At 35.2% G+C, this 27,780-nt stretch overlaps 2 protein-coding genes across 2 annotated transcripts in view; both read left to right on the top strand.

Annotated features, from left to right (window-relative positions):
- Positions 1-16,774, top strand: part of LOC113492458 (neurexin-1) — a 169,168-nt gene extending 152,394 nt beyond the window's left edge. Inside the window, exons 11-28 of the mRNA XM_026869907.1 lie at positions 4,802-4,909; positions 6,545-6,737; positions 7,363-7,554; positions 7,882-8,025; positions 8,208-8,422; positions 8,884-9,001; positions 10,435-11,034; positions 11,142-11,342; positions 11,487-11,603; positions 11,737-11,915; positions 12,090-12,261; positions 12,502-12,719; positions 12,930-13,112; positions 13,206-13,312; positions 13,401-13,627; positions 13,951-14,253; positions 14,376-14,521; positions 14,826-16,774. Of these exons, the coding sequence (XP_026725708.1) occupies positions 4,802-4,909; positions 6,545-6,737; positions 7,363-7,554; positions 7,882-8,025; positions 8,208-8,422; positions 8,884-9,001; positions 10,435-11,034; positions 11,142-11,342; positions 11,487-11,603; positions 11,737-11,915; positions 12,090-12,261; positions 12,502-12,719; positions 12,930-13,112; positions 13,206-13,312; positions 13,401-13,627; positions 13,951-14,253; positions 14,376-14,521; positions 14,826-14,969 (3,567 nt within the window). The 3' untranslated portion in view covers positions 14,970-16,774. The remainder of the gene's footprint in view (positions 1-4,801; positions 4,910-6,544; positions 6,738-7,362; positions 7,555-7,881; positions 8,026-8,207; positions 8,423-8,883; positions 9,002-10,434; positions 11,035-11,141; positions 11,343-11,486; positions 11,604-11,736; positions 11,916-12,089; positions 12,262-12,501; positions 12,720-12,929; positions 13,113-13,205; positions 13,313-13,400; positions 13,628-13,950; positions 14,254-14,375; positions 14,522-14,825) is intronic.
- Positions 16,775-19,930: 3,156 nt separating this feature from the next.
- On the top strand, positions 19,931-23,584 carry LOC113493570. Its single transcript, XM_026871609.1, has one exon. The coding sequence runs from the start codon at positions 21,228-21,230 to the stop codon at positions 23,151-23,153; it is 1,926 nt and encodes a 641-aa protein (XP_026727410.1). The 5' UTR covers positions 19,931-21,227; the 3' UTR covers positions 23,154-23,584.
- The last annotated feature ends 4,196 nt before the right edge of the window (positions 23,585-27,780 follow it).

The raw sequence follows: 27,780 nt of genomic DNA, 5'->3' as shown, positions 1-27,780 counted from the left end.
ACAAAAAAATCAAATGAAAAACTTGACTCAAAATTACTCACAAGAAAAAGAATTACAATTCTACAATATACAAGAAATATGCTTCCACTACAAAAACCAAAAGTAAACAATTTTCTCTTGGATTTTTTATCTAGTTTTGCACAGAAGGAAATAATATTTTCTTAACTCTCTCGATGCTGTAACGGGCTATCGTTAAAGTAAATTATGGTAACCCAAGTGGGCAGTTACTGAGACTCCTTGGAAACTAGTTCCAACTCAGCTCCAGCACTCATGTTGAAATGTAGCTTTGAGGATAATGTCCTTATTTAAAACTAGAAGTTTTCTGTTATAGATCCAGCTTTTTGTAATTTTATGCGAAATGCTTTAGAGATACTAGGTTTTGCCTCTAGGTTTTATTTATTAGATAAAAGATAAATACTGAAATTTAAATCAAGTCCTAGAATTATTTGGTACTTGATTTAGTAATTAAACTATTTTACCATTCAGTTGAACTGCTAAAGTTCAACGTAAACTCTTATACCCAGACTGGTAGACTAACAAATATTTTGCTAACCCCGACATATCTAATGAAATAGTTCAAAGTTCAGAAAACCAGACAATGTAGACAGAATTTGTGTGACGCGGTAACGTTTATTTTCTCGGTTCAGCTTAATCTCCACTTTTGCTAACCCAACCCTTTCGCATCGGTTGTTCCGTTTAATGGAAATAACTGATTTTAATGTTAAGATAAGCGTTATGTGTGTCACGCTTGAGTTCGGATCGAAGGATCCCGATGGTCTTTATGTAAAATTTTTGCTGTCCCTTGAATTGGATGTAGAAGTTCTCCTTAAATAATTTTCAAAAATTAAACTGGGATATAAGGATTTAATATTATATTTATTGTGCTGTCAAGATCCGAAAAATTCAATTACTAGCAAAACGTACGATACACAAAACGTCCGCCAAAGATGTTTATAGTCAACACCTAAGAAGGCAGCCTGCAAAATGTATATATTTTCAACGCGAACGAAGTAGCGCGTCTAGTTTACGATAACAACATACTCAGCTAGGATAAACACACTTAATTTCCATAGATTTTCACGTAAAGCTTGCTTTTAAAGGATTATGGGGCGCGTAATAACTGGCTATTTTAGTTAGGTACCCACATGAAAATATTTTACGTTGCCAGATGGTTTTAACGATACGGGATCGGTGGTAATTCGCGGGGATTGCTCAAAGGGCTTGCCCATAATCATTGTGAAAGTGCTTCCATGTGTAAATTTGAGTGCATATTATTCAGCTGTTTTAAATTTCGTGGTTTTTGTTCTGATGGAGGGTGTGAAGTTAATTCGAAATTCTCCAGCACTGATGATGCTCTTTTAGTTTTAATGTTGAGTTTCTTTGTTAAAATTAAAGTTTCATGCTGTGCATTTAAAATGAAATTAGTGATGTTAGTTTCTTTTGTTCAGTATTAGATTTCCTTTATTTCATTTAAATACATATAAATTACATTTTTAAATATATATAAAAAAACAACATACATTTAAAAATATAAAAAATAGTGTCCAACCGGCAACGGAAACAGGGCCCAAGCTGCCGGTGGTCAGGGCTCCAGAGAGAGGAACCTCCTCACGATGCGCACCGTGTCCAGAAGTACCGCTCTCTGAATCAAACCCTTGACCCAGACGCCCAACGAGAGCCTTATAAGGTGCTGGTCGAGGCTCTTGGCTATCAAGCCATTGACACTCACGACTATCGGGACAATGATTGCCGAGTCCACCTCCCACAAGTCGACAACCTCGTGAGCTAAATCCAAATATTTCATTTGTTTTTCTTTTTCCGCTTTCACGAGGTTCTCGTCATGGGGGATGGTGACATCAACAATCACTGCTCGACGTTCTGATCGATCTATCACCACTATATCAGGCTTATTGGCTACAATAGTCCTGTCAGTGATGATAGATCGATCCCAGTACAATGTAACATGACCATTTTCGAGAACTGGGTCGGGGACATACCTATAGTACGGCACCTCAGATTCCACAAGTTTGTACTTCAAAGCAAGCTGATGGATAATCCTGGCCACTTGGTTATGTCTGTGCAAGTATTCGCCGTTAGCAAGACGAGAACAACCCGAAACTATATGTCTCAAGGATTCACCGGGACAGTGACATGCCCGACAGATGTCAACTGTACCATCCTTAATTATATATTTTCGGTAGTTATTCGTCAAGTTAACTTCATCCATAATTGCACATACAAACCCTTCGGTTTCTGCAAAGAGATCACCAAAGCGTAGCCAGGCCACGGACGCTAAGAAATCTACATCGGCTCCATGAAGAGTCCGATAATACCGTATTAGATTTATTATTAGCTGTTTCCAAAGGCCCTATTATGAAACTTCCAAGATAGCTGTACACCATTCATAATTCAGCTTTAACACCCTATCGACTGACTTTCCTCGTAATCGTAAAATCAGTTCCCAAAAATAAAACCTACACTTTTGACCTTGAAATGTATAAATTTAACTACGTAAGCTCTTGGAACCCTTAATTCAGCTCCACGAATAGTTGTGAACAGCCCAAGCCCAACTAGTTACAGAGAAATGAATGAAAAAATACATTTGTTTATCATGTTCACAGTATTTTATTGACTGTTTCTGCGTATTTTAGTCTATTCTAAGTCTACAGTGAATACTCAATACTTTATCAATCAATTCAGCTTATCGAGTTCCACTGCCAGACATGGGCCTCCCACAAGCGCACCTCAATACTTTATTTGCACTACAGAATTAAAAATGTTTTTTTGTTTGTTTCGTGTTAAATTAAATGAAATGAAAATAAGTACCTAGAGTTTATTCGAATATATTTTTATCGGATTATTTATTATTTTTATTTCAATTTAAATTTATAAACTGTCGATAATCCATGCCTTAGACAGGACTCGAAAGTGCGAATCCTGGCTAAACTAGTAAATAGTTCTGTCCAAGGTTAGAATTCTTCAAAGGTTTATTGTTGAATTTCAAATTTTCCCTTTCCAATGGACACAATATAATACTGAACAAAGTTCTAGTTATCATACTATACATTTGATCATAGTTACTGCAGTTCAAATACCAGTAATAATGAACGTATTAGCTGTTACTAAAGTTGGCATTCGATGTAACATTAGTACATTGTTCTCTAGTGGAATATTAACAGTTCTAGTCGTAACTATTTCGATGTTATTGCTGCATTTATTGGTGTATTTGTAATTAAATGAGTTATGTCTAAATGGTTGCTTTCAAGTCTTGTTTTGACGCTTTCCTGGTTTCAATTTCGTTAAAACATTTGATAAGATTATAATTCACTCCATTAGAGTTTTGATGAAACAAAAAAAACTATCTCCAGGAAAGCCAAGTCACATTTTCATCATGATGATGACATCATTTTTAGGATTTCGTACATATTTTCGAGGCTCAGTTGTCTGTCCTATTTCTGTCACCAACTGTATCTCTTGAAAATTTTCACGTTGTATTTATGAAATTAAAATAAACATTAAGGAACTACGGTTGTTACGGTCATAAATTCGATGGAGGACCAAATTCCATTGCAATCACGATTCTTTAAACTATCTGGTTTCCGTGAAGAAAACAGTAATTTTTCATGCACAGCCTCGTTTTTAATAGCTGACCGGTCTATATTTGTATAGTTGTGCCAGACGAGTCCCGATTTACAAAACCAGCCGAGTTTAAGTTATAAATTTATTGATTCTACCCACAGTTTCATTGAGTGTTCAATAATTCAGATACTAATGTACGAATGATGTACTGAACTGATATGTTATTGATTCCTATTGTTGTGAGATCGGACCTTGATGGTATGTTTAATATTGAACAACTCTTTGTACCTATCATGTTTGTATTTTGATGACTGATAAAAGTAATGTTTATTTTTTCGACGTTATTAAGCTTTATTGTTTACAAAACATTTTATATGTTTTATTTCGTTTTTTTTTTGTAGTATCTTGGAAAAGATATCTTCGCAGATAAAGAGCTAATACTAAATATCAGGAGAACAATAAAAAGATAAAAAAAAAAATAAGGGAAGGATCTGCACTGCAGTGGGAAAGTAAAGGCTGAAAAAAAAGGGAAGGATAGGATATACTGACTTTAAATTAGCTTCAATTAATTTTAGAATTTCAATAAAGTGGAATATTAAGTGTGATCCATTTTCTCAATCTTCGAGTACTCCGACGAAGTATTCTCTTGGAGAATTCTGAGAATTCAAGGCTTTTGCAAAATAGCGCTCATTAATTACAAAATTCCTATAAAGTAACCCTGAATATTTTTCATTTTAATATTTCTATCTCTTGAAGCAACAACTAGAATATTCAGATTACTCTATTTTGCTTTTACCAAAATAGGCTTTTTTATCAGCCTGAAATTCGTTCTACGCAGAATCCAAACTTTTTCAGAAATAAAACTGAAAGACTTTTCAATAGTTTACAAAAATAAATACTAAGTTCTACAAAATTGTTAAAAGTTTTCAGCAATAGAAATGTAGTTTTATTTAATGTTCGTATTTTTTCAGGGTAACCTTCTGCTATATTTTAGACCTCTAACTAAAAGTCAATATTGTTACGATTGAAGTTAATTTTAATATTATTTTCTCCCTTTTGAAGATCTTTCTATTCATTTTAATGGAAAAAATTACGGCTTTAACAGTAGGTATCTACTGATTTATTTGCTGTTGATTTGACTGCAATAGATTTTACGATTCTTGGTTACATGACATCAAAATTGCTTTCTTCAGAGAATTAATTGATTTTTGTCCTTCCGCAGATCTTATCAAAATGGGAAGCAGTAAAAACAGGGACGATATCCTTCAAGTTCCGTACTAATGAACCAAATGGACTAGTACTCTTCAACATGGGCGCGAAGCCACCAAGGGTAGGTTGCACGGTAAGGGGTGAAGCTTTTGGGGTTAGACCGATCACTTAAGAGACATCATCATCATTGGAAAGCCACGATCATTATCATTCAGAAGCTTTGTGGGGTATCGCATTTGTTTTTGTTGTTTAGGCTCCTGAATTTGCAGATATTGATAAATAAGTTGTTTCTATAGTGGATTTTGGAATGTTAAGGTATCATAGATTGGATTTCATCTGTCAACTTAAAAAAAAGTAGAACCATACCCATTAAATTATTCACGTAGACAGAGTTTAACATGTAGACGAACTTATTCCTTTTGATTAAAATAGTTTGTAATAATAACAGAAGTGAACGCTTTTAATAAATCAGAAATATCATTATTTAAATTCAATAACTGACTTGCGAAACCCCACCAACCTCAATGGACGCAAATCTCCGAATTTATTAATTATAGCCCAAATTCACAAGGGAAAATTAAGAAAGTCCCCTTTATTAAATCGTAACATGTAATAAGGTCAACTTATGACAAAATTTTGATTAAATCTGTACATTTATTTAAAGTTATCGCTATCCATTGAGGTTCTGCATGGTACGATCAAGTTGGAGAGATATTTACTGAAGTTAAAACCACAGACATAGGGGAATTTGTGTATGGTACCTTATAAAGTTTCACCCACTTTGATGATGTGAATTTTATTTGTTTATCTGTCTGTTATCTGGTACGCACAGTAGTATCCAAAGCACAAATTAACCCAGCACAACACGAAATGCTTTTACGAGTACACGTTAAACGAAATGAAATTGTTTTTTATTTCCAATTGGTGTTTCGATTTTCTGTTCCGTATTTTGGTGCTAAGCAAGTTCATGGGACCGATGACGTACTTCTGTAGGAAGGGCTTTATTAATACCTACACAAATTCGCACCATTACGTCCTTCAATCACTTTTTTCTTTCGAATACATTACAGTTTAGATGAAATAGAATCGTTTGAATTAATTTAGTTTGCCATGGAACTCGATATTTTCAATGATTCCATATTGAATAAAAAACTAAATTCCAGAGAGTTCATACAAATTTACTAGAATTTGCATGTCTGGTCCCGAATGTTAGTATTCAAATAGTTTGCGATTGGTTTGCATGTATTACGTGCAGTCAAACGAAACGGTTTTTTAGCAAGCTTTTAGAATTATGTATGCTTTTATTGATTTCGACTTCAGATTGGATTCAAATACACTTTGAATTGGTTTTTATGTACGATCTATGTTGTAAGTTTATTATTTGTCTGCTTCGTATCATAATATGTACTTAGATTGTATGTAATATATACCCCACTATCGCATCTTCTAATGCTCGTACACCTTAGTTTATATATAATATTATTTAGTACATAACTATTATTGTAATGTAATTTAATTTACACATTAACTTAATTATATATTTATTGTTAAAGTATGTTAGCCTCAAAAGATACTATTAGAACGAGTTCTATTTTAGCATTACCTTAGCAATGGCTGTCGTTTGCAACAATTCTGTGACAATTATTAAATGTTGTTTGCTAGTCAGTACACCCCCGTTACTTCGATGTTGTATATTTGTATGTCCTGTACCAACATGTTCTAACGTATCCCTCATCACGCCACAATCACATTCCAGGCCGATCTCTTCGCCGTTGAGATCCTCAACGGTTACATTTACGTGCACATAGACCTTGGTTCTGGTGGAGTCAGGGTGAGGGCTTCTAGGAGACGAGTGGATGACTCACATTGGCATGACTTCTTGCTTAGAAGAAGTGGTAGAGATGGAAGAGTTACTGTTGATGGAGCTAATGCTGAATTTAAAACGCCTGGTGAGTACCATTTTATCATTTAAATTCCCGAACTCTTCAGTGGAATTAGCCACATTTAAGATTCCTTTGTTCCTACATTGCCTACTCAAATGAAGGATAATCGAGGTTTTATGGACTCATCATTGACTTGTATCAATATATGTCCTATATCGGTCAAGGTCATTAGTATAATGATCGTAAACTATAATAATATCTAATTAATGTGTGCAATAACAATTAAAATGACGATAAACTATGATTAATTTGTCACATATTTTGGAGATAATGTAATTGAAGCACATGAGTCTAATTATGATTGTAGTATTCATCCTCTGAATTATGGTTATGCAAATGTTCTTGGATATCAAATTTCGCATTCGTAGATGCGAATTTAAAATTTGAATTTGAATTCAAACGTCTGACTTTTGATTAAATATGTATGATTAAGGAAAAGCTGTGTTCATGCTTACTATTGACGATGCTATTCTATTTCTGTTGAATTTTAATCTGAAAATATGAATCAGTTGTGGCATTTTAGTTTGCTTTGTCTTTATATAATATTTTTATTGTAATAAATAGCCTATATCATTTACACTTTATAAACCTATAGATTGTCCCGTTAATTTGAACTATCATAAAATTTCAGGCGAATCGAACCAGCTGGAGCTTGACGGACCTCTTTTCGTCGGCGGATTGGGTTCAGAATATTCCGCGTCAAGAACACCACCAGCCTTGTGGACCGCAGCGCTACGGCAAGGGTTCGTCGGTTGTATAAGAGACTTAGTGCTGAATGGAAAGCCTCAAGATTTGACCGCCTTCGCTCGACAGCAAGATTCGGGTAAGATTTCATTTTCAAATTAAAAAAAATAAATAATAATAATAAAAAGCTGTTAAATATTTTGAACACTAAAAATATAAAAAAATAATTGAAATACTGCTTATTACATAAAGTGCACAATAAGCTATTTGACAAAATTTAACTCTGTTAAGTCCGTCAAAAAGATTTCCAAAAAATATTTGAAACGTATTTTTATTTTATCCCATCACTAGAAAGTAAGAAACATTATAAGGACTTATCAAAAAAGTTTTTTTTTCTCAAATACCTAATTATAATATAATTACATTTTAAACCATCCTCTAACTTAAAAATAACATATTTCCACAGCATCAGTGCGCCCAGCATGTCACGTCCTGATGAAGCAGTGCGTGAGCTCGCCGTGTCAGCACGGAGGATCCTGCTCCGAAGGATGGAACAGACCCTTGTGTGATTGTTCCATGACGAACTATGGAGGGCCGACGTGTGGAAGAGGTTTGTTTCACAACATTTAGAATACTCAAATTTAAAAAAGAGCATAATATGCCAAAATTTTAAATATTGATAAATAATAATAGCTCAGCTAAATATTGACCATTAGTGGGATCTAAGACAGGCTATTAAAAAGCTAAATATACCATTAAGTAAATGTTTAATCGTATTGTATCGTGTTTCAGAATCTCCAACGATATACTTGAATGGAAGTCAACATCTAACGGCTGCTTTAGGATCTGAGCATATAACTCAGACTGAGGAGTTATTACTTAGGTTTAGGACCAACAGGGCTGGTCTGCTGCTAAGAACGGCCTCCGAACATTCTGCTGACAGGATCGAGTTGGCTGTGGCCGCTGGGAGGGTTAGAGCCAGCGTGCGGCTTGGGGATAGGGAAAAGGTATTCATGCTTAGTTTAAATTGCTGTGGACGTGCTATGGACGTCCTAAAAATAGGGGTGTGGAGGTGGATTCGTAATTATCTTCATAATCCTAGCCTGTTTCCAAACAATGCTGGGGTCGCCTTCCAGTCCAGATGTAGCTATTATCAGTTTTTAACAAGGAGGGATTGCCTATTTTACCTCCTTAATCCAGATATCTGAGCAACACGATACCCCTTAGTTACACTGGTTGTCAGACTTTCTAGCTTCTGACTACCCATAATGGCTATGTAACAGCTGAGACCCACAACTGCCTTCTGAAACACAGAGAAACTTGTTATGGTCACCCATCATTCATCGTAATTGGTATCTAATGAATATGAAAATTTTAATTTGTTATCAATCTGATCTTATGAAGATTATATCCAGAGCAGATATACCCGTAATATCTGCTCTGGTTCATCATGACGTAATGCCCGCAGAACCTGCTGGCCGGCACGAACGTGGCGGACGACTCGTGGCACACGGTGAGGTTCTCGCGGCGCGCCTCCAACCTCAAGCTGCAGGTGGACGGAGCGCAGCCCGTGCGCGGTATGTTATGTACGTATGCACGGGGCACCACCCGCACTCATTTTGTTTTGACCCCTAGGTAGAACACGATAAGGTTGGTTTTGGTTTGGCTGCGTTGGTGAATATCGGTGAAGATCTGAAAGCAAAAGTTTGTTAACAATACACACATACATACAAATACTGCATCTTCACTCATCTCATTCTTAATAATGTCTTGAAATTAAAGTAAATAAAATATCAAAAACTGCAACAAAAAAATCATACAACCGCGTGTTAAGCAGTATCAAGTTAGAAATGAGAAATATTTTACTATGTTCGTAAATTTTTCAGTTCAATTACATGTATTGTTAAAAAATCACAAAATTACTAATAAACTATATTAAAAAAAAATGAATTTATTAAATGAAACTATAAAAATACGCCAGTTATAATATTGAACTCTTTAGAGCGCTTTTTTTGGAACTGATTGTAACTCTTAAAAATCTAACATTAACCTTTTGCAGTGTAAACTGCTTGTAGACACTATAATACAAAACCTCTATACATAATAATTAATGAATTCTAAGAAAAATAAAAAAAAATCATAACGCAGTCAAACCAAATATAGAACTTAAGTGAAAATTTGAATTATCTTGTTAATCCAAGCCAATTCAAATTTAGTGCTTTTCTCTTCTTCAGAAAAGTACATAACTGTTAGACGTCCTATTAGAGAGTAGTTTAGCTGCTTATTTTCCGTTGTTTGATAGCTGGCACTGTGTATCACCTTTCTGTTTGTCGCTATTGTTTCTTAATTCATTTATATTAGTTTCTTCTAGTAGTGTCCTTTATGTGCTAGTAGTTAGAGCTGATAAATGCTGCTCAGAACGAATCTTCAAAATATTTTTTAAATTTATACTGACCCTGAACATTTGGGAATATAGTTTTTTGAACAGTCGAAGATTATTTGAGCCGCTTTTATTGATTTTAATGTGTTTAAAAGACAATGTGTTTCTAAATTATTGAAAACGTAAAGCCCGTTACGTTACAGGATGCTACTGTGTCATGTTAGATGTGAGGTATTTTGTAACGTTTTGAGCAAGGAATAGAATGTTGTAATTGAATCTGTGTGCTAATTGAGTGGGTATAAGTAGTATCTCAAGAATGCTGATAACTTCCGCCAGTTTATTTGCCTTTAGATGATCAATCTATTTGACGATGGAAAGTTCTTTACGAGGATGTCGCTATGCATTATCTTCTAGATATTGATTGACTATTTGATCATCATCTGCATCAACATCTATCTAAGCTTGACTATCACGTAAACTCTGCAGATCTAAACTGTAAATAACTTCAAAGAATGGCTGCTAATAACAATTCTATGAGAGTTTCATTTGCTAATTTATTTTTCGTTACAGTCAATGTTGTGGTTAGGTGTGTTCCGCTTTATGTTAAGTATGATACTAAAACATAGGTTGGTTTTGCAGCTGAGACGATTTTAGGTAAAGCATCAACGTTAGAAATTTCGACGTTACATTTAGGAGGATTATTCCACCCAGAAGAAGAAATCCAAATGACTTCAACCTTACCTAATTTCGTTGGGTACCTGCAAAAGTTTGTGTTCAACGGAATTAGATACATAGACATGGCGAAAACCCTTGGAGTTGGAAGTAGCGATGAAAACAACAACATTTATGATACTTCAAATTTAATTTTCACTGGAAAATTCGTGAAACCAGATTCGCTAAATGTTTATAAATCTGTTACGTTCAAATCTAAGCATACCTACGTCGGATTGCCGCTACTAAAGGCGTATGCGAATACTTACTTGGACTTTTACTTCCGAACTACTGAGATGGACGGCTTACTCTTTTATAATGGAGGGAAGAAACAGGATTTCATAGCGATAGAGCTGGTCAATGGCCATATTCACTGTGTGTTTAACCTTGGTGATGGAGTGGTTACAATGAAAGATAAATTGAAAAATTTCTTGAACGACAATCGGTGGCACACGGTATCTGTGAGACGACCGACACCGAAGATTCATACTTTGCAAGTTGATGATGATATGGAAATGCATACTACGAGTGAGTAAAAAAATAGATTATGGTTATATCAATTAAAGTAAAAGACTTTACGGCCATGTTTAAACAAAAAACATAGAATTTTGGTTTAACCTCTTAATTTTTTTCAGGTTCCAACTTAATGCTGGAATTAGACAGTGTTCTCTACGTGGGAGGAGTACCAAAGGACATGTACTCAGCTTTGCCTGTGGGAGTGCTATCTAGACAAGGGTTTGAAGGATGCATGTCTAGTTTAGATCTGCCTGGAGAATCACCGTCATTGATGGAGGACGCTGTTGTACCAAGCTCTTCATTAGGTTCGGGGTGTGAAGGTAAAACAAGATTATCTTATATTCTTCAATAGATTTCTAATATATCTCAGACGTCATCGCTGTTGACGATCTTTACCGTCTACATTGAGATTAAATAAGTTGGTATTTTTTATAAAGTAAATGAGAATAATATGTAATTTGCAGGTCCAACGAAGTGTACCCATAATGCTTGTGCAAACAAAGGTGTTTGTGTGCAGCAATGGAACACGTATGTTTGCGATTGTGATTTGACGTCATTTACTGGACCGACTTGTTACGATGGTATGTTAACTATAAAAAACTTATTTCTACCAAGTCTATTATCCTCACATCGGTTTTCACAGTTAAACAGTACAGCCGATTTTTTTGCAATTTGGTAGTAGCCTTGAATTAAAAAGCTTTTCTTACTTTGCAGAATCGATTGCCTATGAATTTGGTCCCGGCCGTGGTATCATCACCTACACGTTTCCCACGGATTCAGTTGCTGACACGGAAACTGATAAAGTGGCGCTTGGGTTTGTAACAAGCAAAGCTGATGCTGTCCTGCTGAGGATCGAGTCTTCGAATACACAGGATTACATGCAAATGGAGATTGTAAGTTCTTTTACAAATGCTTAGTACAAGGAATCAAAGAATGATTTATTACATGAAAGAAAGAAGGCACTAATATACTAAAAAACGCTATCAAAATTTTACACGTACTTTATCACCCTGGTAAATGCTTTAATAGAGTTTGATATTCACTTTGTTGTTATTTATTATCTACAGATTCGTGGTAATCTGTTCATGGTATACAACGTGGGAGGTGGAGACCATCCCTTAGGTGATGAGACGGCTCGAGTAGATGATGGAGCCTACCACGTCGCCAGGTTCACTAGAAACGGCAGCAGAGCCTCGCTACAGCTAGACAACTATGCTGTTATTATCAGACATCCTCAAGGTAAGCCAAAACTGATATTAAACATTCTTTTTGACACAGAATATCGTAATTTGTGTAGCGCTTTCTGAATCCAGTAATATTATATCTATTGAATCCCATCGTCTATGTATCGAGTTTTGTTATAAGAATATTCGTAGACTGTTCCTTGACAATTTAATACCAATAACTTAAACTGTGCAACTATACTTATTCTGATTTTACGTCTGTTAAGTTTTTAAATAATTTTTACGAATTTTCCAGGTGGTCAACAATCAACTATCTTCAACGGTATGTCTACCATAACCGTCGGTGGTGGGTCTGGTGGCTCTCGGACATTTAGCGGTGTGATAGCAGGGATGGTAGTGGATAGCGTCAGAGTGATGGACCTGGCTGCCAGTGGAGACCCCTCAGTATCGGTTAGAGGAGACGCTAGGAGAGCTCATACACCGCTAGACAGAGATATAAATAGAATGCAGCAGGTAAATACTTTTATTTGAATCATAATATTTATTATTATACGTTCAAACCCTCGTAAACGTGTAAATTGAAATTATCAAGGCCTAACAATAACAATCTAAATCCAACACTTCTATTCAAATTGAAATATGGGGCCATTTAATAATCATAATGTAATGCATTATGAAAACAAGATAACATCGATAAGGTAAAAATATTCCTACTCTTTACAGACTCCACCATCGGGATACGGAGGGCCAGGAGTATTGGATGAGTTAGTCTACTCCGGGGCTGGTTCAGGATGTAGAGATGATGATGAAGACGCTTGTGTTCTACCTGATGCTGGATCTGGTGATGATCTCATTACACCTGTGTATGTGCCATCAACGAGAAGACCGCCTTCTAGGCTACACAAGGTGAAATATTATATTTTAAGCTGAATAAGAATTACAGTGAATTCTTGTAAACCTACGCGAATATTTTAATTAATTTATGCATTTTCTCCTTAGGGTGATACAAGTGGCAAACTAATGAAACCATGTGACGACGAGGATTGCATTGAAGGATCAGGTTCAAGTGTTGATGAAATCACAGAACCTGAGCATCCAATGACCACGTAAGTTATGATAAACAATAAAATTATATTTGATCATTTTTTTTCCATATTATTTTTGATTTCATAATATTCTGTGTATCAATTTTAGGTCCGGTGCGACCAGTACCCACAGTATGACGTCACCGACTGTGATCATAGTTTCAACTGAACACGTGGACAAATCACTGGAAGGGTCCACAGACGGTGGTGGTAGTTCTGGGGAAACCACTAGGAGCAGTACGGACAGCCAGCCCACGTTACCAGACCACGATAATATGCACGCTGGTACCATTGATACTGCGACCACGCCTGAGAGAAGAACCACTCCTACTGATGGTAATTACAGAAAATAATATAAATTTATTGATTATAATTTGTCGGAGTTAGCCATTGTTCACTGACCATTAGTACCATAAACTATACCCATTGCTCGGATAGCCGTGTGGTTGAGGTCCCTCCAAACCCAATGAGCGCGACGTATCGTGGGGTTGATCCCCGCGTAGGACAAGTATTTTTGTAATCTACGAATGCTTCTCCTGAGTTTGGGTGTCATTGTGCATGTGACTTCAATGTTTGTGAAACATCCCGCGACTCAAGGATCAAAATCCTTACTGCAGGAGTAGCGAAAAAAAACATTAACATTATTCTACTTTTCACAGATCATTCCCATACACGCACAAGCTACCATTTCACACCGACACTGACTGGACGACACATACCAGACGAACCAACACATACCACAGAAGAAGACACCAACCACATACCAGAGTATGAGGACCGGCGTGAGAATGAGATAGAATCTCGAACACCAACCTATGAAACGGAAAGTGAGCAGGACAGAATACCGGGTCGAGTTCATCCTGAGTATAATGGGTATGACGTCACGCCAAAGTGGTATCATCCGAAGACGACGGATAATCGGGTCGTACCGCCTGAGTCAGAGTTCTTTGCTACTATTGTCGGTGAGTCTTTAATCATATTTCAATGAGTTACGAAGAACTCTAACATCATCCAGTAGATTACTTTTATTAAATCGATTTCCACAAGGGAAAGACACGTAAATATATATTACCTTTTCTTTCAGGCATTGTGGCATCAGTGCTTATAGCAATTATTTTGATAGTGATCATAGTGCTCAAGTACATCGTATTCAAGTTCGACCCCTCGTATAAGGTGACAGAAGACAAGAACTATCAGCAAGGAGCCAGTGCCGCACTTTTGGGCAATCAGGTACAAACGTTTTACTTTTGTCTCCTTCCCTTGCCATTTTTAATGTTGATTTTTAGATATTTTGCAAATGGTCGCTGGGAAAGCAATATTTGTATGCCATTTGTAACCAGTAATCTCCAGTTTTGCATCTCACCAGTCTGCAAAGCTGTTACTTAAAGTATATTTAGATTGTCAGAAGACTGTTTTAGTTATCTTGTGAAGTTCTTGTAGACGACATATTTTTTTTGATATTAAACATTAAGCTACAGTTTAAAGTGTGGTTCATGAAAATTTTGGTTAATACAAAGAGTTCTGTGATGTCCAGGCGCACTCGAGCTACCAGAGCGGCGGCTCGAGCGCGGCGGGCGGCGGCGCGCGCAGCCTGCAGCCGCTGCCGCTCACGCGCAGCGCCGCGCCCGCGCACACGCAGCCCGCCAAGCGCGACGGCATCAAGGAGTGGTACGTGTGAGCGGGGGCACCGCTAATGACTGACGAGTGTTTAGTACTTTGTAAATATTAACAATAATGTTTATAGATGGGTCACTGTGTGTCCGGATGCGATTGTTGAGACTTGTTCATACTAGACGTAGCGTTCAAATTAATGTTAACTCCGATGATGTATGGACTAAAATCATCAGTGAAATTGTACCCTTTGGAACTACTATCAACTATCCCATTAGTTTCTAAACGTATACATATTTCCCTCTTTATGTGAATTAGTGTTAAGCTGCTGTCTAGTATGCAAAAGGCCCTGATAGTGAAAGTTAAACCTAGAGAATATGGAATTGCATTTTACTATTGTATAGTTAATTTCGTTTGTTTTGTTACTGATGTTTTCCTGTTAAAACCTTAGCTTTTCTGACCTGTACATTGCTGTAATTCATGTATTTGCGACTTAACTTTTCTATCTACATTGCCTTTAATAGTTTAAATAAAGTAAGACTAATGTAAATTGGTTGTAGTTCACTTGATAGTATGTCAAAATTGGACACATTAGGATTTTGTTAAACTGTTCTGCATATTGTTAATTTAACACTTAAATATTGTATTGAACATAAAACGAGCAACTTTAGTATGTTCTCTTCTGCTGCAAATAACCTTCCGAAACTATGTAAGGGATTTGTCGAATTTTGATATTCTATCAAGCTTTGTTATCGATCTACGACTACCTAAGACATAAGATGAAAATGCTATGTTTGGAGCTGCCATCACGAAATTGAAGCATATCGTTCAATTGAAGACTACAGTACTTTTACGATTCTCAATAATCTTTCCTATATATATTAGGTGTTATACAATATTTTTAAATCGGCGGGGTGAGGCGCGTAGTATAGAAAAAGGAATCATAATCAGCAGAGTATAAGATCTAAATTCGCTTGGAGTTAGATACGAAAACAGGTATATTATTGTAGGACGCGTAACAAGTATGAGCTTGTAGATTTGGTATGGAATATAGATGTTCTGAGTTTTAACATATCCTCCTTGTAGCATTCTGTACTTCTACTGGGACTATCATTGCTTCATAGCAATTGCAACTCTTGGTAATTCAGAAAAGGATTATAAAATAGATTATCAAGTCCTATAAACTAAGTGCCAATAGTGTATTTGTGTTACCCCTATCCCTCCCCATAAGAATTTATTTGCTCAACAATTTAAATCATTTCAAAATCAGGCCTACTTGACTTATAGTGAGAATTAAAATAATCTGTCAATTTATTCTCAAATTAATCCCTATAAAGTGTTTGTCAATGGAGAATATATTAATTATTACCTCGAATTGAAAAATGTCGATGAATTAAAAGGATAACGTATGAAATGGGAAAGAAAGCAAAGGAAAGTAAAATCTTTCGGCAGCCTTCGATACTGTTTAGCGTAGAGGTTTTGGACGGTCGGCCCCTAAATGCTCATTTTACCCTAACTTAAAGAAACATCTGAACTCATCCTAAACAAAATAATAATAAAAAACCGAATAAAAAAAAATCTGCAGGGCGTGCAAGGAACAAATGAAATGGTGTATCTCAAGGACCTAATATACGCCCGCTGTCATTTAGTCTATAATGTACCCATTAAAAGCTAAATTATTTTACAATCATGATCATACCAAGAACGTAGAAAAGGAAAACTGTGATTCACAGTTATTTAAAGATGTCTACTTGATTGGCAATGTATCTTCAGTACTTTTAGGCTCCTTTCTCTAACATCTATTTTATAGCGTCAGGCAATTTATGGCTATCCTACTGAAAATATTGCATGCAATTTCCTCTCGAACCATAATTTATAAAAAAAGCTGCTTATATTTTTACATATAGTGTGTATTTGTACATCCACCGTCCCGATTTCCTCTTTCCGATTAATAAAAAAACTTGAATTAGCTTTAAAATAAGACGAAGAAATAACATATTTATATAGATTGTTATAAAGCACAGGTTTTAGGTATTCGAAGTTGCATTTGATGTCATGTTGATGTGTATATAATAATGACATATGATACAAATGGCCGGTATTTCTTTAATTAAATCATCATTACTAATCTTAACTAAACCATATCAAAGAAGCCAGTTTATAAGCTTCGTTTGCATCAAAATAATTTGTATCATTGTCCTTTTGTCGCTCTTTGTTTTTTTTTTCAACGCCACTTCGTCTGTTGTTACTATATACACTTAAACACAGCATTTATTGTAAATAGTTATTCAATATAATACTGTAACGTAAGCGGTACCTACGGTGTATGTCACACTCGTTTTACGGCACAAAATGTTAGTAAAAACAATTTGTTTCTCTGTCAATTTTAGTCGTAATGTTTAGTGAGTTAATCATTTATACCGTGATGTAATTATATTGTAATTTATTGTAGAATTTTCTATGGACATAGAATTACATTTCAATTGTACTGTAGCTGACTTGATGAAACATTCAATATTCAATTAATCCAGAAATGAGTTAAAAATACAGTCAATTCCTAAATAAAAATACCAATTTCAATGAATTTTAATTAGATTTTAGTGTTGAAAATTTAGGAATCCAAAATTCAATTAATGCTTTATTTGATACCGAAAAATGTATAGTACCGAATTTCAAGATTTTCATTTTTATGGATATGCAATGAACTATGTCTATAGAAAATTAAATGTGTTGTGTATTTTTGTTTGTTATGCCATGTTTAACTGATGTTACTTATACACGATTCCGGTCGGACCAATTTTTGTTTCAATGTAAAAGCGACAGTTTTTAAAAATAATAATATATTATGTAAATTACAGTGTGTTGTTGTTTTATTAAAATGTTTTCCTTTACAGAAATAAAGAAGTATTTTGTTGAAAACAGAAAAGGATTCAGGAATGCTAATACCATAGTTATTATTGGAATGGTAAATGTAGTTAAAACAAATGAAACAAAAGAAAGTATGCATAAATGAGTCAGAATTTATATCAATATTTGTCAATTCTGAGATACTTAAAAGCGAGCAAGACATCTAGAAACAAAGAAAATACAACTTATTTTATTCACATCACGAAGGAAGTATTTTTTAGTGCTATTACAGATGCACTCATTTGCCTTTTCCTTGATGGTCCATGGGGCAGCAAACCGAATACCGTAGTTCGAAAAAAACCACTGTCGCAATGGCATAACGTTCGAGTGATCTAAGAATTATTGAATAAAATGATCCTAATCGAAGTCTTGGTTCATACGCTTGTGACTTGTTTCGATGTACGGGAGTCGTTTTTATACATTTTTACTACTTTGATGTTAATATTAATTGTTTGATTTTAATATTCATACAACATGGCACAAGGACATATTACGAGCAATTACGAAATACACCGATAAACCTTGAACGGTAACCATGGCAACGTTCCCAGAAATTAAACATATCGATCACAGTAATCCAAGCACACGTGTTGCCCTTGAACATTCTTCCTAAAAACCAATACATTTAAGCAATCACAACGCCATTAAACTAAATATGTAGATTGTTCTGAATCCTTGATATTTTCGTGAAGGCATCGCGTGTACGTGAAACGGTTCGAAAGATATAAAAATTGTACGACAAAGCTATTCTGTTTAATGTCACACATTATTGCAACCTTTGTTATAATGATCTTCGATGATCGGCAGACGTGAGCAACCGTTTTTGTTTTTCATTTTCTTATTTTTTTTTTATGTAACAATATTTCATTTGTGGCATCTCAATGGGTGAACTCAAATTCTGAAAACAAATTATTTATTACTCGCTGTTCCGCGCGGGCCCACACTTTATATGATCCCTCGGGGACATTAAATTGGGATAAAAAACTATACTGTGTCAATCGTGGTTATAAACTATCTGTGTACCAAGTTTCACCAAAATCCGTGCAGTGGTTTTTGCGTGAAAGTAGAAAAAACTTCTATACTCCTTTTCACTATCTTCCACTTTCGCGTTTATAATAATAGTATTATAATCTTCAAAGTAAATAAATTATTACTTACTTACCTATCGGCTAAACGAGGATCTGCTTTTTGCCAGGATAATAAATTATTTTTCTTAACAGACTATTGCCAGCATTGCAATTAAAACACAAGGTTTCAATTTCAAGGTTATTAACCATTTTATTAAACTTATTGTATTTATCGTCCCAAAGTCATTAGATCTCGTCAATTCCATCCATCTTAACCTCTTAATGATCAACATGAAGTACATGAGGTATCTCTTGATTTACCTTTCACACAATCTTTTCCTTTCCGTCATCATTACCATGCAAACATTCTCCATTTCATTCAGTATTGGCAGAATACCTTTCTTTACCTATATCTATTTCCATACCACGTGGGAATAGCTGGAGACCCACGCTATTGTATGTCTTTTGATGTCTGTGTAGGCGGAACTATGTAGTGGTAAAGCCTTCGGAAATAGGGTTTGTGTTCTTGTAGGTTTCTATTTTGTGAAAATATGAAAACGAGTCTTGATCATCGTATCACCTAAATTCCGTGCGTCGACGGTAAATCGGTTTATTAGGGGTACGTCAAAAAGTCGTTTTTTTTTTTGAAGTAGACTAGTAAGATGCAAAAAAATATTTATTTTTCAAAGTATGTGAGGGATTTGTTTCGAAACCTTCTGAAGGAGTCCAGGTTTTTTAAATTCAGTATGTACTGTCATGAAAATACGAAAAAGCCATACAAAAACCTTTAGCTCAAAACTCAGTACGACTTTTTACTACAAAACACACGTCTTAGAATTTCTCCCGGCGCGGGTGTGTTTTTAGCCGCATATTTCATGTTCAACTGTCCGGAATCGGTAGACAGTGAAGCACTTAGCCGATTCGCTAATACAGTAGCAATACGGACAGATTTATTTTAGGATTCTATTTCTGCTACTACTTACAATATTTAAGCTTGTTGTGTATTGCCTAAAGATAATTTTTGATCGGATATCCTTTATCGATACGTCACGAGTTATTCAATTAGATCGACAGTTTTTGAAATAAGACATTGCTAGTTTTTAAAGTCAACTGAAAACTAAGCGAAAAGTCGGGAAAGAAACTATTTTAATACATATATTTAATGCGCATTTTTTGTCTTGTTCTGTATTATTTTAATTTGCATAGTCTACAAAATAAACTGATCCGATAATACAAGCTGAGTGGTTATAAATTTGTCACAGGTGATTATATTATTTTTCCTCATTAGTGTGATGAGATTGAATGTAAAATCAATGATAACAAAATCATTCATTACGACAGATTTTAGTTGAAAATATAATTTGATTACATTGCGGGCGGCCGCACAAATATGACGCTAACCAGTTTTAATTGCCCAGTGATTAATGAGCCAGTACGATACGCATAATAATATCAGTTAAAAACGCAATCTGAAACACGCTGTAAGCTACCAATAACACAAATTACCTACATTACATTTGGAACTAATTACTCTTTACTTTCATTCAATCAAACATTAATTTTTAGACACTAATGTTTCGAAAATTATTTATCGATATGAAAATAGGGCTGTAGACATGTTAAATTATTCCGAGTTCTAACGCTGACGAGTAACTCATATCTATTGATCTGACAAATCAAAGTCACCTTGCTTGTCAAAAACAAATGTCATTCCTATACATTTGAAGTTTATTTTTCTATTCTAAATGTGACATTGTCAAACTAATTTGTGGAGAGACGTCATCAAACGCATTCCGTTTTTAGCGATACAAAACAATTAAGTGGTAATTTTAATTGCGTTATAAAGTATCTGATTCTATTGAAATACGTTGGTGTTCGTTAACACGACAACATTAAAGCGATAAAGCTATAAATACTCGCCTCAGAAGATCTGTACAGCTTTATGCGGGTACAAAGTGATCACGTTACTTATAGGAACTTAATAATTAATTTCGGAGATAACAAGATCCTTCATATTTACTTTGATCATAAATGTATAAGATGAGTTATGTTAAGAAAATTACTGAGTTTTAATTTATACATATTGTGGCTCCATTACCGCTTAACACGTGTATAGGGTACATTAAGGATAATGATTTGTGACTTTATTATCATTCTTTTCTTTAAATAAATTTGTTGCGAATATTGTTTTCTCCTTTTATATTTTGCTTACAACAGCACCACTGAAAATGTTCACAGTTTAATATCCCTGAACTTTAAAGTTCAAAGTTTTTACCCCGTCGCGCATCGTTGAATCAGTTCGCCATTTGTATCATTTGTGCAGCCTTCGTGAGCATTAGCAGCCGACAAAGATGTTAACAGTTCTTCGTACGATTTTATTTTTCATACATTTAACTTCAACCATGAGTGAAAATCCACTACTAATGACAACTGGAAATTCTGGCCAGATAACAAAAACAGCTGAGTGCGTTTTAAAACTCTCCGCTAAATACTTCGTTGAGAAAAAGGCATTAAGTGGCAGCATCGTGATAATCAATATCAACTCTTATACTTCTACAACACAAGGACTATTATTGCAAACCATACACAGTGGTATCAAATATTCTATTATGGTAAAAGATTCTTTTTACCCGCATGCAAATGCTTCGCATTTTCCTGAGAAAGCGAAAAATTATATGTTGATTTTGGAAGAGAAATCTGAACTAGAGAGGAATATATTACAATTGAACAAATTACCCACTTGGAACCCTCTCGCCAAGGCTATAGTGTTCTATCAGTTGAAACAAGACGAAACGGACGTAGAAACCGCGAAGGAGTTTATAAACAAACTTCGAAATTATAAACTTTTTAAATCCATTATTTTCATTTACGACGACTATAATGATGTGGTGATTTCTTTTACATGGAGGCCGTATAGTCAAACGAACTGTGGAGGTCTATGTGACTCAGTTTTCGTCTTGGATAGATGTACTAATAATACGATATATGAGTTTGAAAAACAGCACGATATGTTTCCCTCGGACATGAAAGGCTGCCCCTTAGTAGCTTACGCTGTTGTGTCTGAGCCCTACGTGATGCCTCCAAAGAAGCAATTAACGAATTCTTCATTTGATGATGCCTTTGAGTTTGCTTACGGTGGTGAAATAAACCTCGTCAAAATTATTAGCCACTTCACAAATATGTCGTTGATAATTAGAACATCAGATGTTTTAGAAAATTGGGGCGTCGTTTATCCTAATGGTACTGCGACGGGCGCTTATAAGGTATTGAGGAATGACTCCGCTGACCTAGTTATTGGGAATGTCGAAGTTACAAGAATTCTGCGTAAATGGTTTCATCCAACAGTAAATTATTTACAAGATGAAATGACGATCTGCGTGCCGAAAGCGGGCCAAGCCGCCACTTGGGATAACTTAGTTATCATATTTCAATGGTCAACGTGGGTCGCTACATTATTTAGCCTCATAGTGATGGGACTAGTATTCCACTATTTTTACTATAGAGAACACAGGAATGCAACAAAATGGCCGACTAACTCTCTTCTCATGACGTTGAGCATGTTACTAGGTTGGGGCGCTGCCTTTGAACCGAAAAGCCCTACATTCCGAATCCTAATATTTGCCTGGCTCTGTTTCAGTATAAACATGGGGATATCATACGAATCGTTTCTCAGAAGTTTCTTAATGCATCCGCGATTTGAAAAGCAGATAAGTACTGAGGCGGATCTTATACAGTCTGGAATTCAGTTGGGAGGTAGAGAGATTTATCGGTCTTATTTTGAGACTAATAACGCGAGTTCGTTTTATTTATATCGCAAGTACAATCCAACAACGTTTTCCGAGGGAGTGAGGCGGGCGGCACTGGAGAGAAACTTCGCGGTCATTTCTTCGAGACGTCAAGCTGTCTACCAGGACCAGAAATTGGGTAAAGGGGCCCCATTGATTTACTGTTTTCCTGAAAGTAATAATATGTATAAGTACGGGGTGGCTCTGCTGGCGAGGCGCTGGTTCCCGATGTTGGATCGTTTTAATAACATTATACGTAGTGTGTCGGAGAATGGATTGATTGATAAATGGATGAATGAGCTGCTGATACATGCTTCAAGTGTTGAAGGTGCTAGTACGATAGAGCCGCTCGGCATCCAACACTTGCTCGGTGCCTTCATGTTTATAGGTTTTATGTATGGAGCCAGCATTCTAATCTTCATAGGTGAGGTAGCTATAGGCTTTATCGGAAAACGGTCGCACCAAAAAAAGGCAAACCACGAGAGTTTGTAAAACGAAAAGTTCAAATTCATGTTACTAATAGTTTAAAATTATGGTATTTTATTTGAATAATATATTAAATAGTTTGTAGTCCGGAGAAATGGAGCGGAGGGACTTCGATAATTATGAATATTAAATTGTATTGATATGCAGTTTGTTAATTAATTAGTAATGCAGTGGTAAATATTGTTTGTTATGAATCTGTGCACATCAGCCGGCGGCCATCGCGCTATTTGTGGACATTAAAGATTAACTAAATATATTGCCAATGATCGGCGTATCATTACAAGCGATGCAATCGAGCCTTTATTTCTGGCCAAGCACAATTTTATGCACTTTAATATTTATTTTAATGTCTAAACCTTGCACTAGTTACCTTTAATTCATATCACAGCTTAGCATCTAGCAACGAAACAGTTCGACTCGCGATCCCGCCGCGTCTGCTCATGATTAAGGACTCCGGTTGGGTCCGAAACTAGTCGGGCTACCCCGATAAATACGCGTGAGTAAACCGTTACATCATTTAATAACGAAAATGTGTAAAAAATCCACTCTTACATTTTTAATAAACACGCACTTTTTCTGAAATATTGGTCTTAAATTGTATTTTTAATAGATCCAAATTGACAAAAATAAAGGAGTATTAATAATTGTCATTAATACTATTCACGGTACCTAATTGTATGTTTTAGGTTTTATTTCTTTTGACTTTATATATTTTATTTAAAATAAATAATACTTTTTCTTCTTTTTTACTTGTTTTGATTTCCCAATTACAATAATGAACATTCTGAAAATGAATTTAATTTTACCGGAACCAGGTAATGTAATAAAATGAAAAAATGCGAAATCAAATTATACAGAAATATTCAATAACTTTTAGCTTACGTTTCCAAAGCTTTCACAAAATGGTGTACAATAACTTCGATAGATAGTACATAGCGTAAACAATATTTCAGATCTAATAAGGCAATGTTACATAATACACTATAATATTATATACGTATCATATTATTATATTATATCATTAATACTCGAATAACCGTGTTTGTGTATTGAATGTTGCGGTTTAGTTAAAATGTTGACATTCTGCTAAATTACGAGATCGAGTTATTTTGGTGTTTAATTTGATTTTAGTCAGGTTATGGTGAGCGGTAAATATTGTTGTTTATTTAGTGTTAATTATGGTAAATACACATATATTTTGTATTAATTTATCAGCGGTGGTGTGTATTCTACGTTTTTTTTAAACGTTATTTGTTTGACGAAATGAATTGTCAAATTAGAGAACTTTAAAATATTTGCTTGTTTTTATACTTTGATAAGCAGCATACAGCACTGTTATTGTAATATAAAAACAAGCATTACCTAACTTTAACAAAACAATAAATTCAATTCTTGCGTAATTTGGTAAAGTGACAAAAAACATCAAATTAAATTCTAACTGCTACATAAAAATGTTTATGAAGCCCTATAGGGCAGAGCGAAGCAAGATATGTGCCTATTAGGGTTACAAAATATAACGCCTGTTCTCTGTAACTATACCGATGGGAAATGCGCAATATTCAAAACGGAGAATGAATTTCGAACACGTCGTGTGGCATTTAGACGTAATTCCTTTTGTCTATATTTTTGGTTGTACGGCAGCGATAAATAATGTATTGGGGAATTTTATGGTGAATTTCATTATATTGTGTTGTGTTGGCCTGAGCTCCAGTTTTCTTCAGCTCTCGTTTATTGGTGCTAAGATTCCGGAGATGTTTGAAAGGTTTTTCTTTCTTTTATCCAGGCATCGACCTTGGTGACTAATCCTCATCAAGAACGTCGATTAAATAATTTAATAAATATTTTGCATTTTTTAATTTCCTTTATTTTCATTCTCATGATTACTGTTTATGCCCTTGACACATTTATGCTAAAATAGTTATATTTAAAAAATTATTATTTTTTGAATTTATCATTTATCATTTTTTCAATTTTTGTAATTTCAAACCCAAACCTTGGACCAATTACAAAATCCATGAAAAAAAAACAGCGTGAGACAACCGGCACGTTTAAAAGTATTCAAGGATGAATTTGGCAACGTAAAAGACCGTTTCAACTTAAGACACCATGTCATACATCAAACATTATATGATAAAAAAAATAAAATATTAATTAGTGCCTTTGAAATAATATGAATTATACAATGAAAATCTTTCTATCTATAATAACACACCTGCAGGAAGTCGCAACCCAGAAAAGTAAATTCGCAAACTTAAGTTATCTTAATTGGACCCTTCAGGAAGCAGTCTTGTCTATCCCGTACCTAATTATAATCCAAAACTTTACAACATAAAGCTAACATTAATTAAATCTGATGTACTACAAGATATGATAGGAAGGGTTAGGTGTGACGTATGTTTTGTACACACACACACGCTTAAGTTTCCACTAATGATGGGCCACACACCACGCCACTTAGTTGACAACTGTATTTCAGGGTGGATGACACTGTGGCTAGTTAAACGTCGATTCTATTTAAACGGGTTCTTAAGTCGAAACCTTGTCTTGGCAAACGTAGTCTAGGATACCTATCCTTAGGCACGGCGAAGTGATGACCTGCGCAAGATGACTGGCAGGAACAAGAAGCGAGCAGCCGAAGACAGATCTTGATGGCGTGCAATTGAGGGAGGCCTATGTCCAGCAGTTGACGAATATGGGCTGATGATGATGAGTTAATGAGAGATTTGTTTCTGAAGTTAAACTTAGTAACCACGTAGGTGTCACCATTTTGCTTGATTACTAGGGCAATAAATATAACGAGACAAGTATTATTATTTATATATTAGCTTATATACTATGATAAGCCGTGCTTATAACAATCTTATAAAATATACAGGACGTCGGTCCTTACAGGCATCTAGTCGCTAAAAATAGAATACAAAATGATATATGTAAGGTTTAACATAAAATACTGTTTGAGAGAAAAAATAAAGCATGCAGCAAAAATTGCTGCTAATTTTATAAACGTTTTTTCATGGATAAGGAAAAATAGTAGCTATGTGCTAGTTAAAGAGACATCTGAAGTCTCGTGCATTTTATTGTTTTATTTGTAAATATTCGAGAGGAAGTTCCTTTTACGTCACATTAAAATTTGTTATTATAAGTCAAACGACATACGCTTTGATTTTTGTACTCTTTTGATAGTAAATAACAGTATATTTCTTTTCTTATTAATTACACTCATTATTATAATTAATAATTTTTTGTTTTTTTTTTTATTTATTTATTTACATATATTATCTAAATGGATTTAATAAATTTGACTACACGGATAGCCGAGTGGTTGAGGTTACCAATCAAAACCCACTAAGAGCGAAGTGTCGCCTGTTCGATCCTCGTGTAGGACGAGCATTGCAAATGCTTCAGTGAGGAAGTCGTTTAAAAAAAAGTACTTTGTATTAACTTCTTGAACCGCAAACTGTATACAATATTGAATAATATCTAACTACAGTTAACAAGCGGTGTCATCGGGCCGTCTGTAACAATTCATCTCGGTCGTACGGTTGAAACTGACAAGTGCCTGCGAAGGGCCCCTTCATTTGTTATAGCAAACCAACTATATATTCACGACTTTTTATAAACGGACCCAGACAGTACCGTCGAATGACGTAATTTATGACGGAGCATTAAACTGTGACGTCATTTTTACTTTTGTCTTTAAAGACTTGAAATGAGGAATGAGGAAAAACCTACACAAAAACATTTAGAAGAAAGTGAAATTTTAATGGACATTTATAAATTTTACAACTATTCGAAGGAACAAAGTACGGTAGCTTAGTAGGTTCTATAAATAAGTGAATACCAAAAAACTTCATTAACAGTTGGACCAAAATTAAGGATAAATCGAGTATGAAGTACTTGCAACGTTACAAAGTATCTTGCCAATGGAAATTGCCTCAACATAATACGTTACAGCTGTGTTAATCAAACGGTCTAGTACACTCCCAGCCAAATCCATCGACAGATCTGATTGAACGATCAAACATCAATCAAATCGTTCCTTTAAACTGCGTTGTACGACAAAATCGAACCGTCTGTACCGGCCAGAATATTGGTTCTGTACAATCTGAAATTCAAAAACCGTGTTTGCATATTCGTGTGACTAAAATTAAAAATGGCGCATATGATATACGAACACTAAGTAAGGAACGTCTGTCTGTCAAAGACCACCTACCGTGAGACAGTTGGGCTCACCCATTCATCTTTATTCACTGAAAACAAATTTAGCTTTGCGTGTCATCTCAACCTTATTTCTGTAAGCTTACGATTGAGATTTGCTTGTGCTTGGTCGTTATAAGTTTGTTCTAACGTAGGAGACGAGTAATTTATAGAGGGAAGCAGAGCTCAGCGTTGCGCGCCTGTGTTAGCTGTTCACCTACCTTTTGTTGAGGGATGATGGTTTGTATATTTAGTACGTTGGAAAGTGTCTTGAATACAGTTGTATCGTTTGATTTGCGGCCGTCTTGATTAATTTGCTTAGAGCAAACATGTTTGGTAATAATTTACCCTGTTGTGTAAATTACTTAGATGATTTGGTGTTTTGGATTTGATGTTTGTTTTGTTTTGTTTCGCACGTGCTTGTTTTGGTGGCGTG

Source organism: Trichoplusia ni, chromosome 4, assembly GCF_003590095.1.
Source record: "Trichoplusia ni isolate ovarian cell line Hi5 chromosome 4, tn1, whole genome shotgun sequence".
Classification (NCBI taxonomy): domain Eukaryota; kingdom Metazoa; phylum Arthropoda; class Insecta; order Lepidoptera; family Noctuidae; genus Trichoplusia; species Trichoplusia ni.
This window is presented reverse-complemented; position numbering and strand designations above follow the sequence as displayed.

Coding starts and splice junctions, on each gene's coding strand:
- LOC113493570 (XM_026871609.1), top strand. CDS start 21,228: ATGTTAACAGTTCTTCGTACGATTTTATTTTTCATACATTTAACTTCA.